This window comes from Gasterosteus aculeatus, chromosome 18 (assembly GCF_964276395.1).
Source record: "Gasterosteus aculeatus chromosome 18, fGasAcu3.hap1.1, whole genome shotgun sequence".
NCBI lineage: Eukaryota > Metazoa > Chordata > Actinopteri > Perciformes > Gasterosteidae > Gasterosteus > Gasterosteus aculeatus.
In genome coordinates, this window is record NC_135706.1 from 15,224,518 (window position 1) to 15,239,722 (window position 15,205).

Sequence of the window (15,205 nt, forward strand, 5' to 3'; positions counted from 1 at the left end):
AAAAATAGGTCGAAATCAGCGGCGCGTTTGACTGTTCCTGGTCCTAAATTCGTCTTGATGTGTAGTCGGACTCCGGAGCGTCTTCCTCGTGCGGTCGTGTCTAATTGGTTTTGATAATCGACGTCTCCGAATGACGTGCGATGTAAATGCGCTGAGTTTTTCCTGCTGATTAATTAGCCGCCGTCACGCCGTCACGCTTGAGTTCTCTAACTATTGATCCCACTGCTGCGTCTGTTCATCCATCTCGTGAGAATGCTGCCAATTTATTTTCTTCTTTTATCGATCCTTGATTTGCTTCGACTCACAAGTTTGTTTTCACTCCAAATGTATTTACTCTGTTTAGTCCGCGTCTCGTCTTACTGCCTTTTGTTTAAACGATGGTTGGTGGCGGCGTTCGGGCCTTAATGAGCGTATCAGGGGCTCATCGACGGTCGACTGAAGGTTCCAAATCAAAATCTTAACCCAACAAATACATTGATTAAATATTTGACTGGTACTGAATACAGAATCCACAGAAAAATGCATATTAGTCCTTTTGACCTTTGAGTACAGACACTTTGGATGATATTGGGTCCCGTGGGACATTGTCCGTTCCAGATGTGCGACACATCAGTGAGGGTGTGATATTTATGGCACCTGATCCTCTCAATTCCAAAGTGCTCAACTACATGAGCACTTGCACAACGCAGTAACCATCCTGTAACCATCATGATTTCCATCCCGGCTGCATGAATAAATGCTTCCAAACAGGCTGACGACCTGATGATGGAGCTGTGGATTAATCTCTAAGATGAAACGATGTGATTCCTTTTCTCTGTGTGTGTGTATGTGTGTGTTTGTGTGTGTGTGTGTTTGTGGGGGGGGGGGTCCTCCCGTGAATGCTTTATTGCTCGCAAGGCTTTCACTAATTAATGCAACCTTTTATTTACCGCCAAGTGGTTCCTGCAGTCTCCCATTCGGGGCACCGGGGGGCCCCTGTTATGTCACAGACCAAAGCCCAGTCACACAGCAGCCTTAATCCTCCGGCTTAGTAACACCAGTCAATTTTAAAAAGTTCATTTCCTCATGCACCGTCTCTTTACAGGAGGCCAAATATCCTGCAGGAGCATTGACCCCGGCTGCACTCTTTGTTGACGTGTGTCTGTTGACTAAAAGCCCCCCGTGTGTCCACATTAATCAGATCGCCCGTCCAGGATGCGCAGCGCCTCGCATGGAAAGTGGACGAGAGCAACGGTGGGGGGGGGGGGGGGGGGGGGGGGCGATGGAAAAGAACCGCAGTCAGAGGAAAAGTGATCTGCGTTGGTTTGGTTTTAAGTGTTGCATAAATAAGCCGCACTATTGTCAATCACGCGTCACGTTTTGAGATTAAACCTTCGGTGTTATGACGACACGTCATGTGACGTTTGAGGCGTCCAAAGGACACACATTGTGTCTCTCTCTCCTAATGTCCCAATGTGAAGACAGGCGGGACATTTCTGCAACGAGCTACAGCGGAACTACTACTACAGGAGGCAGAGGGCTCTCGCCACGCCGCCCTGGTTTAACTGGTGCTCTTTAACCAATGGTTTGACACTGGTTTCTCCTCGTGGTTCTTAAAGTAGCCGGAGCAGCGCCGACAGCGAGATCTGATGCTCGGCGTGTTTGTAAGGTCAAACTGTGTGAGCGCAATCTGAAGGACACGCTGCACCTCTGTGGATGCAATCATGTTAAATCCATACGAGCAAACCTCAATCAGGTGCTTAATCAAAAGGGATAAAGTAAAGAAGAAAATAACATTGTTTCCAATTATTATTCCAAGTTACAACATCGTCGGAAAGAACCTATGTTTGAAGCCCTGGGCATATAATTTAAATCAACCGTATCATTTAGGGTTTATCCTTTAGAATTTTTAAAAAATTGAACAATCCTATTGAAACAATATATTATTGAGGAATCAAGAGATTGTGCAACACAAATATTTAATATTACTAATAATGCTTTTAGTGGAGTTTTTTAATAATTTAGTAATCATGTCTTTAATTTTGAAATTCCATAAAACTTTTGGTTTTGTTTCTATGCGTGTTTCCCCAAAAGATCCAAACTGGAAGCCATTCATGGAGTCGCTTTGGTGCCCAAACATAATTATTCATGCATTCATTCATAATTAGTTACGATGGCGGCTGCATCAGCTGCAAAGTGAATTCTTTTCCTGCTGCGATCCACATTTCTCGCGATGCAAATTCTAAAAAACGCAGCAATACTGGACAGATTCTGCTCTCTTTGTGTAGCAAACAGGCGACAACTAGTGGAACCCTTTGTCGCGCGTTGCCAATACATGACCCTTGAATCCGGCATTCATGTCACCACGATCTGTTTTTGCACTCCATGTATATCTCTCAATTAATTAACGTCTCCTCACCTCGCACCACGATGGTGGTGGACTTCTTGGCCGGGTTGCCCACGTTGTTGCTGGCCACGCAGCTGTAGACCCCCGCCTCGTCCGAGGTGATGGCCGGCAGGGTGAGCGTGCCCCCCTTCACCACGCTCCTCTGCGGCAGGCTGTCATTGCTGCTGATCCAGGTGAGGAGGGGGGGCGGCTCGCCCCCCGTGGTGATGCACACCAGGGACACCGTCTGGCCAGGGTTGACCACGATGGGATCCTCCACCAGCAGCTTGATGGACGGCGAGGCTGCGGAGGAGGAAGAGCGGGGGTGGAAATCGGCTTTTTATCTGCCGATGCACGCGGTGATTCCGGTGCGCGATCATGGAACCCCAATGGAGGAAGTACCTGTCTTGTTGGTGAGTCTGAAGATCACGCTGCGGTCGGGGATGCCGCACACATTTCGGACGGAGGCCACGCAGCTGTAGTTGGCGTAGTCCTGAGGACGCAGGTTCTTCAGCTTCAGAATCTTCGTTTCCCCCTGCAGCTCGGATCAAACCAACACTGGTGTGCAAATGTGTGCAAAAAAAACAGCCACAAAATGGAGTTGAGGAGACGCAGGAAACCAGGCGACGGGTCGGGGACGCCGAAAGGCCAAACACCTCCACAGGAAGGTCAGAGAGATGAATATGGAAGCAGTTTTAATGAAGCCCAAAACGAGAAGGAAAGGCTGCAGAGCCGAGAGGACTCTGTATAAACATGCGATGCCGTTGGTTTTAAAAGGGAATAAATGTGTCGGGTTTGCTTAATACCATCGTGTGGATTATTTTCCGGGCCTGCAGCGCTTTCATCGCTCAGCCGCGGCGGCGCGGATGGGCTCAGCGGGGGGTGTGGGGGGGGGGGGGCTCGCTCCACAGGAACGGCCATCTCACTCGTGAATGTGCGTTTGATTCCGGCTGTGCCCCGTCGACCAGGAGCCCCGCCCCCCCCCGAGAGGCGGTGAGGAGGAGGGACCTTTTGATCCAGGCCGCCTTTAAACTGATTAAAGTCGAACCGCACAACACGGCCCGTCACTCGCGTCGTCCACATCCAATGAGCCTCGTGCATGAATTAATTGTATTAGATAAGAAGCTCTTTCTCTGTCAACGCTGCCTGGGAGATCAGGAAGTTCAAGCTTTACTCGCTGCAGGGAGGGGAAATCTTTTTAGAAGGCTGCAAAGGGGCAGAGAATGAATGGAAAGGACAAACACGTGAATCCGAATTGGACTGCGGGATTTGATCGCAATATTGAGTGAAAAGATCGGAACTCACAAGGCCCTGAAAGGCCCTGTCAGGTGAAAACCTCTCGGGTTGATCCACTAAAAGAAGCCATGGCAATAAAGGATAAAGATGCACATTTTAGGCCGGCGGAAGGAAAACTACGAACTTGACTTCATGAGGCCGAGGAAATGAGTGAGGGAGCCGAACAAAAGAGCCGTAGAAAAACGCGCCGATTGCCTCGGCTGGGTGACGAGCGGTGCGTTTCTAACCGGTTACTTCGTCAAGGGTGAGCAACGCGGCGAAACGGAACATCACAGCGCAGGAAAACGACCTCGGATCCGACGAGGGAGGAGAAGCGGCTCCGTCAGGGATTTGATGATCTTTGGCGCTTTGTGGTGAGAGAGGAGCAGGAGAAAGGACAGGAAGCACCGGTCCGGACCTCGCCTCGTTCACGGCGCGAAACCTCTGCATTTCTACCGTGTCAGTGTGAATATAAAACTACATGCACGGGAATGAAGCATAACCGAGGGAGGAATGCACAGAGACGCTCTTAATTTAACAAATTGCCACAACGTCACAACGGAGCTTCAGGTGCAGTTTAGACATTTTTGGTGAAAAATAATGCAACCGCCCATTTATAGGAGCAAATTAAAGAGCCTGGTCAGGATTTATTCGTGGTTGGACCGTCACGTCTTATCTCGGGGTTCGGGGTCTCGCTCATATTTTAAGTGATGGAGGGCGGGATGAAGGGGGATGAGGTAAGAGGTACGCAGAGCAGGATGCAGGAGGAAGAGAGTGTTTGATGAGGCCCGGTTCCACGGCTCCTCCAGCCTCCTTCAGCCTCCTTCAGCCTCCTTCAGCCTCTCCATTAGTCCCCGGCCATCTTTCTCCATTTGGCACAGACATCAATCCCACTTCTCCTCCCTCGTATGTCTTTCTCCCTTTTGTTAAGAAATTAGATTTCACTACATCAATTAAAACAAACTGCAGTTCCCCCGCTGGTGACACAGCGGGCTCAATCAGTTCTTTGCTGTAAGCGTTTGGTTCCTTTTAGAGGAAAAGTTTCGCTTTTTCCAAATTGCACAGAAAATCCACAAATGATGGAACTGGATTGTGAACCCGATCCATTTCTCCACATGCATTAACTTTGTGAAGCCGGGTTATTGAAAGTGGTACTGCATTCATACGGGTGATGACTGCGGCTCCGGGGATTGAATGCGTTCTATTATTGCACTTCTTACTGTCTTAGGACGGCTGATGAAAGGTGCAGCATTTACACACTTAGTGTCTCAGTCCTTTGTGCAGAACATTGGTGATCGTGGAAAGACCTTTTTTATCAAAATAGTTTTGCTGAACTTTCAGGGATCATCGGCGTTTTTTTTCCAAGCGCACAAAAAGTACTTTGCTCACAAAAGCAGCGGCAATAGTTCTAAAGTTCAAAGTTCACAGAGAAACGAGCAATGGGAATACAAGCGGCCTCTCGCGGTGAGAGAGCGCCGCGTCGCACGCGTTTGATCTCGCTCGTACATTCTAAACTTGTTCTGCTACTTAAATCTATTTGCAGCAAAGCGTTTGCTCTGCCGCCCCTCCCCCTTTTCTTCGGCGCCGCGCCGGAGGAGGCCACCGGTCACGAGAGCATCGCTCAATAATGTACGAGGCGTACGTTCTCTCCGAAACAGCATCAGCGGATTTGGAGGCGATGCCTTCAAAAGCTCATTATGGCGGCGTCCTCCTGCGTCCTCCTGCATCCTCCTGCATCCTCCTGCATCCTCCTGCATCCTCCTGCATCCTCCTGCGTCCTCTCGACACTCGAGTTTTAGATTTGACTTTAGTAGTCAAATACATCTTTCTTTCTGCCGCCTTCGCTACTTCCCCCCCCCCACCGCGTTGCCTGTGACTTACCTGAGTGAAAAAGGGCTCGTAGATCTCCACCCCCTTGTCCGAGCCCTGCGTCAGGACCTCCCTCCCGCGGTGCCAGCTGTAGCGGACGGGCGGGTTGGAGTTGGCCACGCAGCGCAGGAACACCGTCCTCTCGTAGTAGAACTGCTCCTTGGCTTCTCCGATGCTCTGGTGCACCGTCACCACCGGGTCCTCGAGGTCTGCGGGACGGCAGGAGGCGATCGGTGAACACTGTACTCGGACGGACACGGCACAGACCGACCCGGACATCTGTGGCACCACTGACAAGCAAACAGCATCTGGATGTGTGCGCGTGGCTCCTATTCCTCAATGACAAATGCAATTATGATTCATTTATAAACCTTTGGATGAGATGCTCAGGCTCACACGTGCCACATGTCAGGGAAATAGTTTAAATATTCAGAGAAAAACATTGTATGCGTTACGAGGATAAAGCCTCGTAATAAAGTTTTTTTTTTAATCCATCTGCTTGGTAAAACACTTTTTATAAGGCATAAATCTCACTACTGGCAGTCGGATACATCCTTTACATTCTGCAATGGACACTGGTGTCACCTGTGGAGAGACGATAACGCTCATCAACGTTTATAGAAATATAACATCAACCGTATTTAAAAATGACTTAACGCAGCGGAAAAGGAAATATCTTATAATACGCCAATATCACCGGGTGTGATGTTAGTTTTTGTGTCATTTATTTATTATTTTTTTACCAGAGATGTGAGGCGCAAGAGAGCAAATTGGAGACGCCTGCCCTCTTAAGCCACCTCGCCCACTCTGAGTGTGATGGAAGACAATGTAAACTGAATCAAATCTATTGAAAGGGTCACTTCTGTCCCTCCACGTCCACATTCAAACCTACTCGTTTACCTTCATCCGATAAGTCAATCACCCGGCTTGATTGTGTGGAGCCGGAGGGGTCGATGTGTGAAGGCGGGGGTGAAGCCCACCCACTTAAAAGTCAATGGGACGCAGCCCAAGGGCGCATTGACTCCCCAGCCGATGAGCTGCCAGGCCGACAAACACCGGGCGCAAAATGGCATTTGGTGCCCGCCGCTTCACAGGATGGCGCTCGGCCGGGCCTCGTCTCTCCGATTCTCTGATCCAGCGACACGTCTGATTCTCTGCCCGTTTCCCCACGAGACCCGAGGGGACTTTCACCCCCCCGACGCTCGACTATTTGAGAACGCGCCTGTGGTTGATTAAATGGATTCAAAGTTAATCATCTTACCCGGCTATCGCATTAAGCCTCGGCAAATAGCGTTCATCATGGCTGCGGTGTCTTTCAGCGTGCCCCCCTTTTAGATTATTCCCATTTGCACGCTCAGAGGAACGCGGGGATCCGCTGCCACCCTTTCATCTCAGTCATCGACGCAATCAGGTTTTTTTTTTTTTAACACAAGCAAAGAGGCAATCCGAGGGAGAGGGCGAGATAATGCAAGTTATCCCTGGCGCTTAAATTCCAAACGATAAAGGCCGACCTTTTGAGGCGAAGAGCGTTAATGAGAGAGTCGGGCGAAGTGAGCGGCGAGGCGGACGCTCGAGCGATCGGCAGAGCGCGAAACCCGCTTACAGTAGATTAATACCCGAATCTTTTCGAACGATCACAAAAAGCCTCCAGAGAGAGGACTCGGCGCGCCGCCTGCAGGTATTCTCCATGGGCCGGTTCATCGCCGGCTGCGCCCTCTCCTCTGGATCTGAGGAGGATCGGGGTCCTAATCAAGGCGCCCGTGGGCCACAATGCACAGCCTCCAGCCGCGGAATGCTGATTCCTCAATTTCATTAGAGACACGTCCTGCCCTGCAGCCCCTTAATCAAAATCTAGAGGCGGTCAATACTTCATCCAGGATCCATTACGGTGTCCCAGGTAAGAGCAATTACCTTTTGGGGGCGGGGGGTGGCGTGTAGGAGAAACACGGGGATAGGGGAGACGACACTTGGGGGAAGACGAAGCAATCGCCGCGGCGTTTGCGAGGAGCAGATTGCTAAGTAAATACACCGATTCCTTATAGAGAGGGATCTTATCTCCCCCCCCACCTCCCCTCGTCCGTCTCACACACGCAATTTACCAACCGTGGCAGCAATGGAGTGATGCACTGACATCGGACCGGATAGGACGCCCTCTTTTTTTTTCTTCTCCTGGTGACAGGAAGTGTGTTGCAGGTGAGACATTAACAGGGCCGGAGAAATGATACGCCGAGAAGCAGCGGACGCCGGGAGCGTGAGGAAATAAATGTGGAAATATGGAAATGCGCGCAAGCGGATTAAAATTTGATGAATTTCAAACTAAATTCCACTTCCGCCATCAGTCCCCCCTCCCCGTCCCCCCCCGTCCCCCCTCCACTCCCACTCCTCCCGTAAGGATGTTGTGCGAGCGTGAGCGTGTGTCACTCTCGTGCAATTAGCTTCTGGAGTCACGCTTGGCTGATAGTGGAGCTTAAATCCCGGAGGCCAGAGGGAAGGCGCGGCGCCCCGACTTGTTGGGGTTTGTAATTGCAGGTTTTACGGGTTCACGGGCCGGTAAATCTGCCCGCGTAACAGCCAGACGCTCCAGCGAGCGAACCCGCGGCGCTCGCGCCCGCTCACGACGCCCGCCGGGCAACAAAAGGCAGAGCGTTCAGATTGCAGATGTCTTCCTCGTAGGGGCCGCCCAAAAAACGTTCGTTGTCGACAAAGCGGTGTGTGTTGCAGATTTAAGAAAAAGGAGCACGGGGATTAAAGAAGGTGTTTCATTATCACATCAAACATTACCCTTTCTTTCATGCTCCCCCCCCACCCCACCGCAAAAAACCCACCCAATACCTCGCTCCCACGCACAGCGCTGCTCTTTCGCAGTATCTCACAGGTGTCTCACTCCCTTCACTTCTTCCTCAGCTTTGATGTCACCTGGGTGGAGAACACCCATCGGGCTCCGCGGCGGTCGGCCGACAGCGACAGGGGCCCCTCCACCCGTTACCCGCGGGAGCCCCCCGGACCCCGAAGAGCAGCCAGGGGATGTCGGAGACGTTGGCTTTCACCAGTGTGCCGACGGACGGCACACTGGCCGGGGGGGGGGGGGGGGGGGGGAGCACGCGTCAACTTCTTAATTATTTTCTGGATGCGGCGTGAACGAGGCGGTGATAACAGGGTGACTTGCTCTTCTTCCTCTTTTCTTTAATAGAAACGTGGGAATAAGTGATTGAGGACGTTATCACTTGGCAGCCTGAATGACCTCACCTCAAAGACCTCAAGACCTCAAGACCTTAAAGACCTCAAAGACCTCAAAGACCTCAAGACCTTAAAGACCTCAAGACCTCAAGACCTTAAAGACCTTAAAGACCTTAAAGACCTCAAAGACCTCAAAGACCTCAAAGACCTCAAAGACCTCAAGACCTCAAGACCTTAAAGACCTTAAAGACCTCAAAGACCTCAAGACCTTAAAGACCTCAAAGACCTTAAAGACCTCAAGACCTCAAGACCTTAAAGACCTTAAAGACCTCAAGACCTCAAGACCTCAAGACCTTAAAGACCTTAAAGACCTCAAGACCTCAAGACCTCAAGACCTTAAAGACCTTAAAGACCTCAAGACCTCACAGACTTTAAAGACTTCTTTTTTTTAACGCTGGTTATGAAGTAAATCCTAAAATATGAACAGACACCTCGATATAAATAGCGAGCATTAATAGGAAAATTGTTTTCTCCGACCGCTCATGCAAATACCGGAGTACGTGTGATCTTTAAAAATACCTCTAAACAGAAGCCTCTGAAAAATGAGCGAGGGGATAATGGGCAGTAGATGTTTCCCATGGGAGTAATGTTAATGTTGCATCTGTGACGACGACGCGTAAACGCGGACAAAACACCATCCAGACGCTGTGCAATGAGGCTTTAATGAATTTCACCAACGCGGGTCATTTCACGCGGCGACCTCTGCTGGGAGGCGTGTATCCGGCAGGTCATTAACTGTCGGTATATCGCCCCCCCCCCTCATCTCTCAACCCAGTGGCAACCAGTGACCTCCATCTCATGGCTACACTCGACAATAACCAGCTCCAGGGGGAGAGGGGGGGGGGGGGGCGTGATGCATCGGTATAGCGGAGAGATCGCAGTGAACTTAATATCCGTCTTTGAGACAAACGAGAAAACGTAAGCAGCTCCGTGTGCTGTTGGGGAGGAGGGAGACGTGGGGGGACAGAACGTCTCAGCGTGACATTCGACGATCAATTATGAAAGTGTTTTACATTAATTAATTAGTAATATATCTAATCCCTTTGTTGCTACGGCTTCCAGTCAATGACAAGATGAACACCAATGGTATTAATACAGGTTCAGTGATAAAACAGAACTGCTGCTTTAAGTTGACCAAGAACCTTCCAAACACAGATGTAGATGTACTGTAAGTACAAATCAATGTCTGTTTTAATGCCACAAATGTGATTTGGACCAAATATCCTGTTGATTAAAAGCAACAGTAATTCATTCATTGGGACATGTTGTTATGAAATTCAGATTGAGAGTCTGCTCACACAGGTCATGCTCTCCATTTCCTAATCTCTATTGTGAAATGCGTTTAAGCCACTCGCTGCGCACTATCAATACAAATTATTTCAATTGTAGCACTTAAAGCGAAAGCATTGAACGAGCGATAACAACGTGCAAACGTTAAAAACAGAAGCAATTGGCTGCTCCTGTAATACATCAAATCCGAACGGAGGGAATGAATGACTGTTTTTGTTCCGGCCGCATCCGCAGAAAACGGATGAACATCCCGAGGAGGTTTAGGTGGCTGTGTGTGTGTGTGTGTCTGATGTGAGTTACACAACTCACCATAACGCCTCTAGTATCCAAAGTTTGGAACTGTTTGGATAAACTGCAAAGGGGGTTTATAACGGCTCCTTTTTTCTCCCTAAGGGGGAGTTTATACAAGTTGGGTAAAGGTTTGTAAATGGCAACAACCCCCCCCCTCCCCTCCCAGTTGGGGAGGGTTAGGGTTAGGGTTAGGGTTAGCCCTAACCCTAACCCTAACCCACTGTTGCTACAATGTTGCTAGCAGCGTAGCCCAAACCGACAATGTTGTCGTGACAACGGGAAGCTGCTGCTGTATGCGTGGTGATGTGTGTGGAGGGGAGTGAATTACGCCGTCTTTGGAGGAACGCTGTCTGTGTGTGTGTGTGTGTGCGAGTCCCACGTGTGTGTGCGTGTGTGTGTGCGTGCGTGTGTGTGTGAACACGTGGACAATATGTGTGATAAATGAAGGAGCAGACGTCAGCAGCCTAACAGCAGAGCCTGCAACCCGTCACTTCCTCCCAGTGATGGAGATGAGGAAATAATGAGGCCCAGTTCTACCCTGTGTGTGTGTGTGTGTTACAGGGTGAGGAGTAATGAAGTCTCCTCTTCATCCTCGCCCTCAGACGGCGGCGTCTGCCTCAGCTCATGTCCTCTCTAATTCATCTCCGCAGGACACAGAGCGCCGATCTGAAAAGCACCACCTAGAAACCCACCATTAAGAGTTGGGCGGCGGAGCGAGAGCAACGTGACTCAGTTCTTCTGGCCTAACGACCAATCTCCTCCGTTTGATTCGGCCACAACGCCAACCCGAGCGCCGTCTTTGCTGCATGCCGACGCCAAAAGCCCGAACCTCCGAAGCGAGAAATCTCAGTCGGGTTTGTTAGTGGCCTCGTGTCGAGCGCATCTCACGAAACCGTCCGTCCAATCTACTTCACACGCCGCGTCCGGACAGTTAAATGTTAATAAGCGCGCACTGGAGCTGTGCGGAGCGGCGGGTGGGCGGGGCCACCGTGCGGCAGGTGACCTGCAGCGCCACTTTTGCTGCCGGGTGCCACTGTTGCACCCTTTGCTGCAGCTGAACCCTCGGTTGTGTTTCTGTTTGGGGCTTAACAGGAATTTATTGTGTTGTTGTGTCCAAGTAAACAGCAAAGCACTGTGTTCATTATTTGTTCTCGACAACAAGCCGGGGGGCCGGGGGGGGGGACACGACACAACTTGCGTTGAAGCGGGGAGCTCGTCCCGTACCAGCAGGTGTGAACATTACACAATGCATGAAGAGTCCTGCTCCATTGGGCCTTTTTATCCAACTAGACCCTTTGGCTAAGCGATGCTTGACGGTTGGTGATGGACGTCACAGATAGTAACGCCTTCAATGCAGCGTTCTGCAGTTACAATTAATTCATTTGTTACTGCTGCTCGTTATCGTTTCCGTCACGACAAATCCCACTCAAAAATATCCAGGTTGTACTTTGGTATTATCACAAAACCAACGCTCTGCATGATATTGATTAGTTTTGACAATAATATTCACACATTTCTGCCCTCTACCTTTGAGAAACTTCTTATGTATTCTTACTTTTTAAATACTTCAAGACAGTCGTGTTGTATAAATAGCAGAACCCAAGCTCCGTATCTTCAATATTTCCCATGATTCTCACCGTATTGACTGATGTTGTAATCTGGATTTTGTGGCGTTTATCCAAACACACTGGCGGAAAGATAAATAATAGCTGGCAGTCAGCACATCAGCCGCGGCCTTTTTCTCTCCCGGAGAGAAAGAAAATGTTAAAGAACAAACCGGCAGATAAGAGTGAAATTGTGCACACGATTATCACATTAGCATACTCGACACAAACACACTCGCACACTTTAAGCTCCTGATGGGGGAAGAAAACCGAGGCTGACTCCACTGCTCTGATTAAGGGCCCCTCCCCGGTGCAAGTCCTTGAAAGAGTAATGGGCAGTCCTGGGCCGCCTTTACCTCCATTAACCAAACCGGCAAACATTTACATAATGTACACATAATGTGCTGATTCATTCCGTCCTGATTCAAACAAGGCTCAGATAACTCACCGTGGTCGTATCACACCATTCATCACAGCAGGTCATTTACATCCAAAAGCACTTACCAGCAGCCGCGCATACATCTTTGTCCGCGTGCATTATGGGATCTTTTAAGAAGTCTGCATAATACATCAGCTCGTCTCAGGAGATCAGATCGCTCTGAGGTGTCAAGAGGCTTTCCAGCAAAACACCTCCAAGAAGAGCTTAAATTGTAATACAATTGTTACGAGTTGTTTTATTTCTCACCCTGACGTTTGTTTCTTTTCACAGCTCAAGAAGCAGTTGGAATATTTAGCATTCTATGCTACGCTAGCTGCTGAAGGTGCGCCGAATGTCTGCACATTCAAACGGTTGTTACAGTGATCATTCATGACCTTCCGTGTGGCCTTTTAGCGTTGTCTTCTTAACCTGCTTTTACTGCGGAATCGGTTTGATGCATTTTTACCCCCCTCGCCTCCACCCCCCCCCCCCCCCCCCCCCACCCCCCGATGCTCCTTCCCATTTGTTTTCCCATGAAAACAGAAAGCCGATGTGTGTTTTCATGCAGCTCAGCGAGTGGCATTGTGATGCCTTAACAGGGTAGCAGTGGGGGCGGGGCTTAGCGATGTGTCAATTAAATCTAAAGCACCTTGGGTTGGGAATGTTAGTGCCACCCGGGGTATTCCTGGCTTTTACCCAGTGCATGCTGGGATATGCTTCAATCCCCCCCCCTGACCTTGAATAGGATCAAAAGGTCTAAATCTAAAGAGTGGCCCAGTGGGGGGGGGGGGGGATTGATCGATCCATTATTTTATCCATGAAACTGTCAGAGTAAAAGCTTTATTGCATATAACCAGGAGGAAGTCCACCACTTAACAGTGATATCTTCATCCACCGGTTGAGACTGCTGCACTGAGCCGCTTCACCCGACTGAACCCCCCTCCCCCCCCAATCGACGCACTGACCTCTGTACGCTGCACACATTCATCACCGGGTCACTATATAGCCACTCAATCACGGTATGAAGGAGCCGATGGTACCCAGAAAACTCTATTTTCATCTCCAAGTTTCTTGTTTCTGTGACTCAGAGTCCCCCCCCCCATCTCTGTCGCTCTGCACACACATTTACTGAGGCACCCAGCAGGAGGGCGGCGCGAATTGGACACGTGATGAGATAGGAAGCGGCAGTTATACCGAGCGACTGGATAGAAGGACGCCGGCACGGCCGCTGAACAAACACCATCAGCCGGCGTTTGGTCTCCGAGCTCCTCCATGAACTCCGTCGACGGAAAGCAAACACCGAGAGGACACAGTTCCCCCCCCCCCCCCCCGAGCCGGCCTCCCGCCGCCTGCCACTGCGCAGCTGAGGAGGCGTATATGCCAGGACCAGTTAAGCCTTTGACACGCGTGTGTGAGTCAGGACCTCACTGGTGGAGAGCGTGTTCATGCATAAGCATGCGCCCGAAACCCAACGGGCAGCCACGCACGCACACACACACACACATACACACACACAGGAATTGGACACACTCACACGGTCTCAAATCTACACGGCCGCCGACGTTGCCAAAATATGTCTCAAGCTCCGACTCGAGGCCAAACACACACACACACACACACACACACACACACACACACACAGCATCCTCATTAGAATTCTCTGGCTTCTGCAGCAGCAGCGAGCAGTGAGTCCTGCTGCAGAGAACACGGAGAAAGCAGCTATTGTCTTTTCCTAATCCTTCTTTTGAGGGAATGTAGTGAGAAACATCGGAGGGAGCAGTGAGGGTCTGCGGGAAAAAGCTTCAGGAAAGTGATATCTACGGTGCGGGGCCGTTTCCCACAATGCATCACCTGATTCCCAGCCAATGACAGGCTGACCAGGCAGAGCGCATGAACAGCATCTGCACAGCTGCACATCTGCGTACGGACAAACAGACGCTTTTACAGTTTTTTCTTGAAAAAAACTTGGCGGGCTTTTTTTTTTCTCTCAGTTTTCTCAATTTATTCCATTTCGCCGACGTTGTTCAGACCATTTTGAAAAGTTAGTTTTAAAGTGGTCCTTTATCACATCCCGTACAGTAAATGCTGACCTGGACTGAACAGGTTTAGGGCACAGCAATTTGTCCTCCACTTGTCCGTCAGCTGAAAACATTCCGCTTCCCGCTCTCCCAGTTAATTTGACAACCTCGGAGTTTGGCCTCAAATAATTGACTTAAAGGTTGTATCGTTTGTCAGTGGGAAACGGACTTATTCATTCAGCAGATAACTATGGTTTGAAACCAACCACATTTTCTTTTAGTTACATCATTTGAATAAAATGGACATTAACCCACAGAATGCCAGGTCACATCAATCAACTTCCATTTTAACACCATTTAATATATGAAAATATATACGATGCATTTCGAAAACTGGTGATTAATGAGACACCAGCAGAGTGAAATCACACCCGGCCTTTGAACAGCTCAGTCCCCTCCTCTCTTTCAGGCTTATTGTGCACTGTGAGCCGGCCAGGATGAAGCCTGCAGCACCTTAAGCCGCTCGATGACACATTTCATGCTCCTGCAAAATTAACGGAGCCGAAATGAAACGAAAACATTGAACCCCCCCCACACACACCCTCCCCCTCTGCAGGAGAAAGAAGTGTGCATCTTAAGCTTAGAATCGATTCCTGTAGGAGTTGGAAAAGGTGCTTGGTTAACTTTCCAAAGGACTTTCCCCACAGGCCCGGATGCGGGCAAACAGCTGACGCGTCAGCAGGTGTGGAATGTGCTTAGGTGGGTCCACGGAGCTCTGTAAACGCGTTAGCTTTGAGCTGGCCGTGCAAACTAATATCAGCTCCTCCGGGCTGCAGAG

The 15,205-nt window shown here is 49.9% G+C and overlaps 1 protein-coding gene across 4 annotated transcripts in view; it reads right to left on the minus strand.

The window, feature by feature from the left end:
- Positions 1-15,205, minus strand: part of LOC120808129 (MAM domain-containing glycosylphosphatidylinositol anchor protein 2) — a 106,680-nt gene that overhangs the window by 45,448 nt on the left and 46,027 nt on the right. For all 4 annotated transcript variants that reach the window (XM_078093622.1, XM_078093623.1, XM_078093621.1 and 1 more), the window contains exons 4-6: positions 5,522-5,718; positions 2,768-2,900; positions 2,399-2,668 (exon numbers count right to left, since the gene is read on the minus strand). In XM_078093622.1, the coding sequence (XP_077949748.1) occupies positions 2,399-2,668; positions 2,768-2,900; positions 5,522-5,718 (600 nt within the window). The remainder of the gene's footprint in view (positions 1-2,398; positions 2,669-2,767; positions 2,901-5,521; positions 5,719-15,205) is intronic.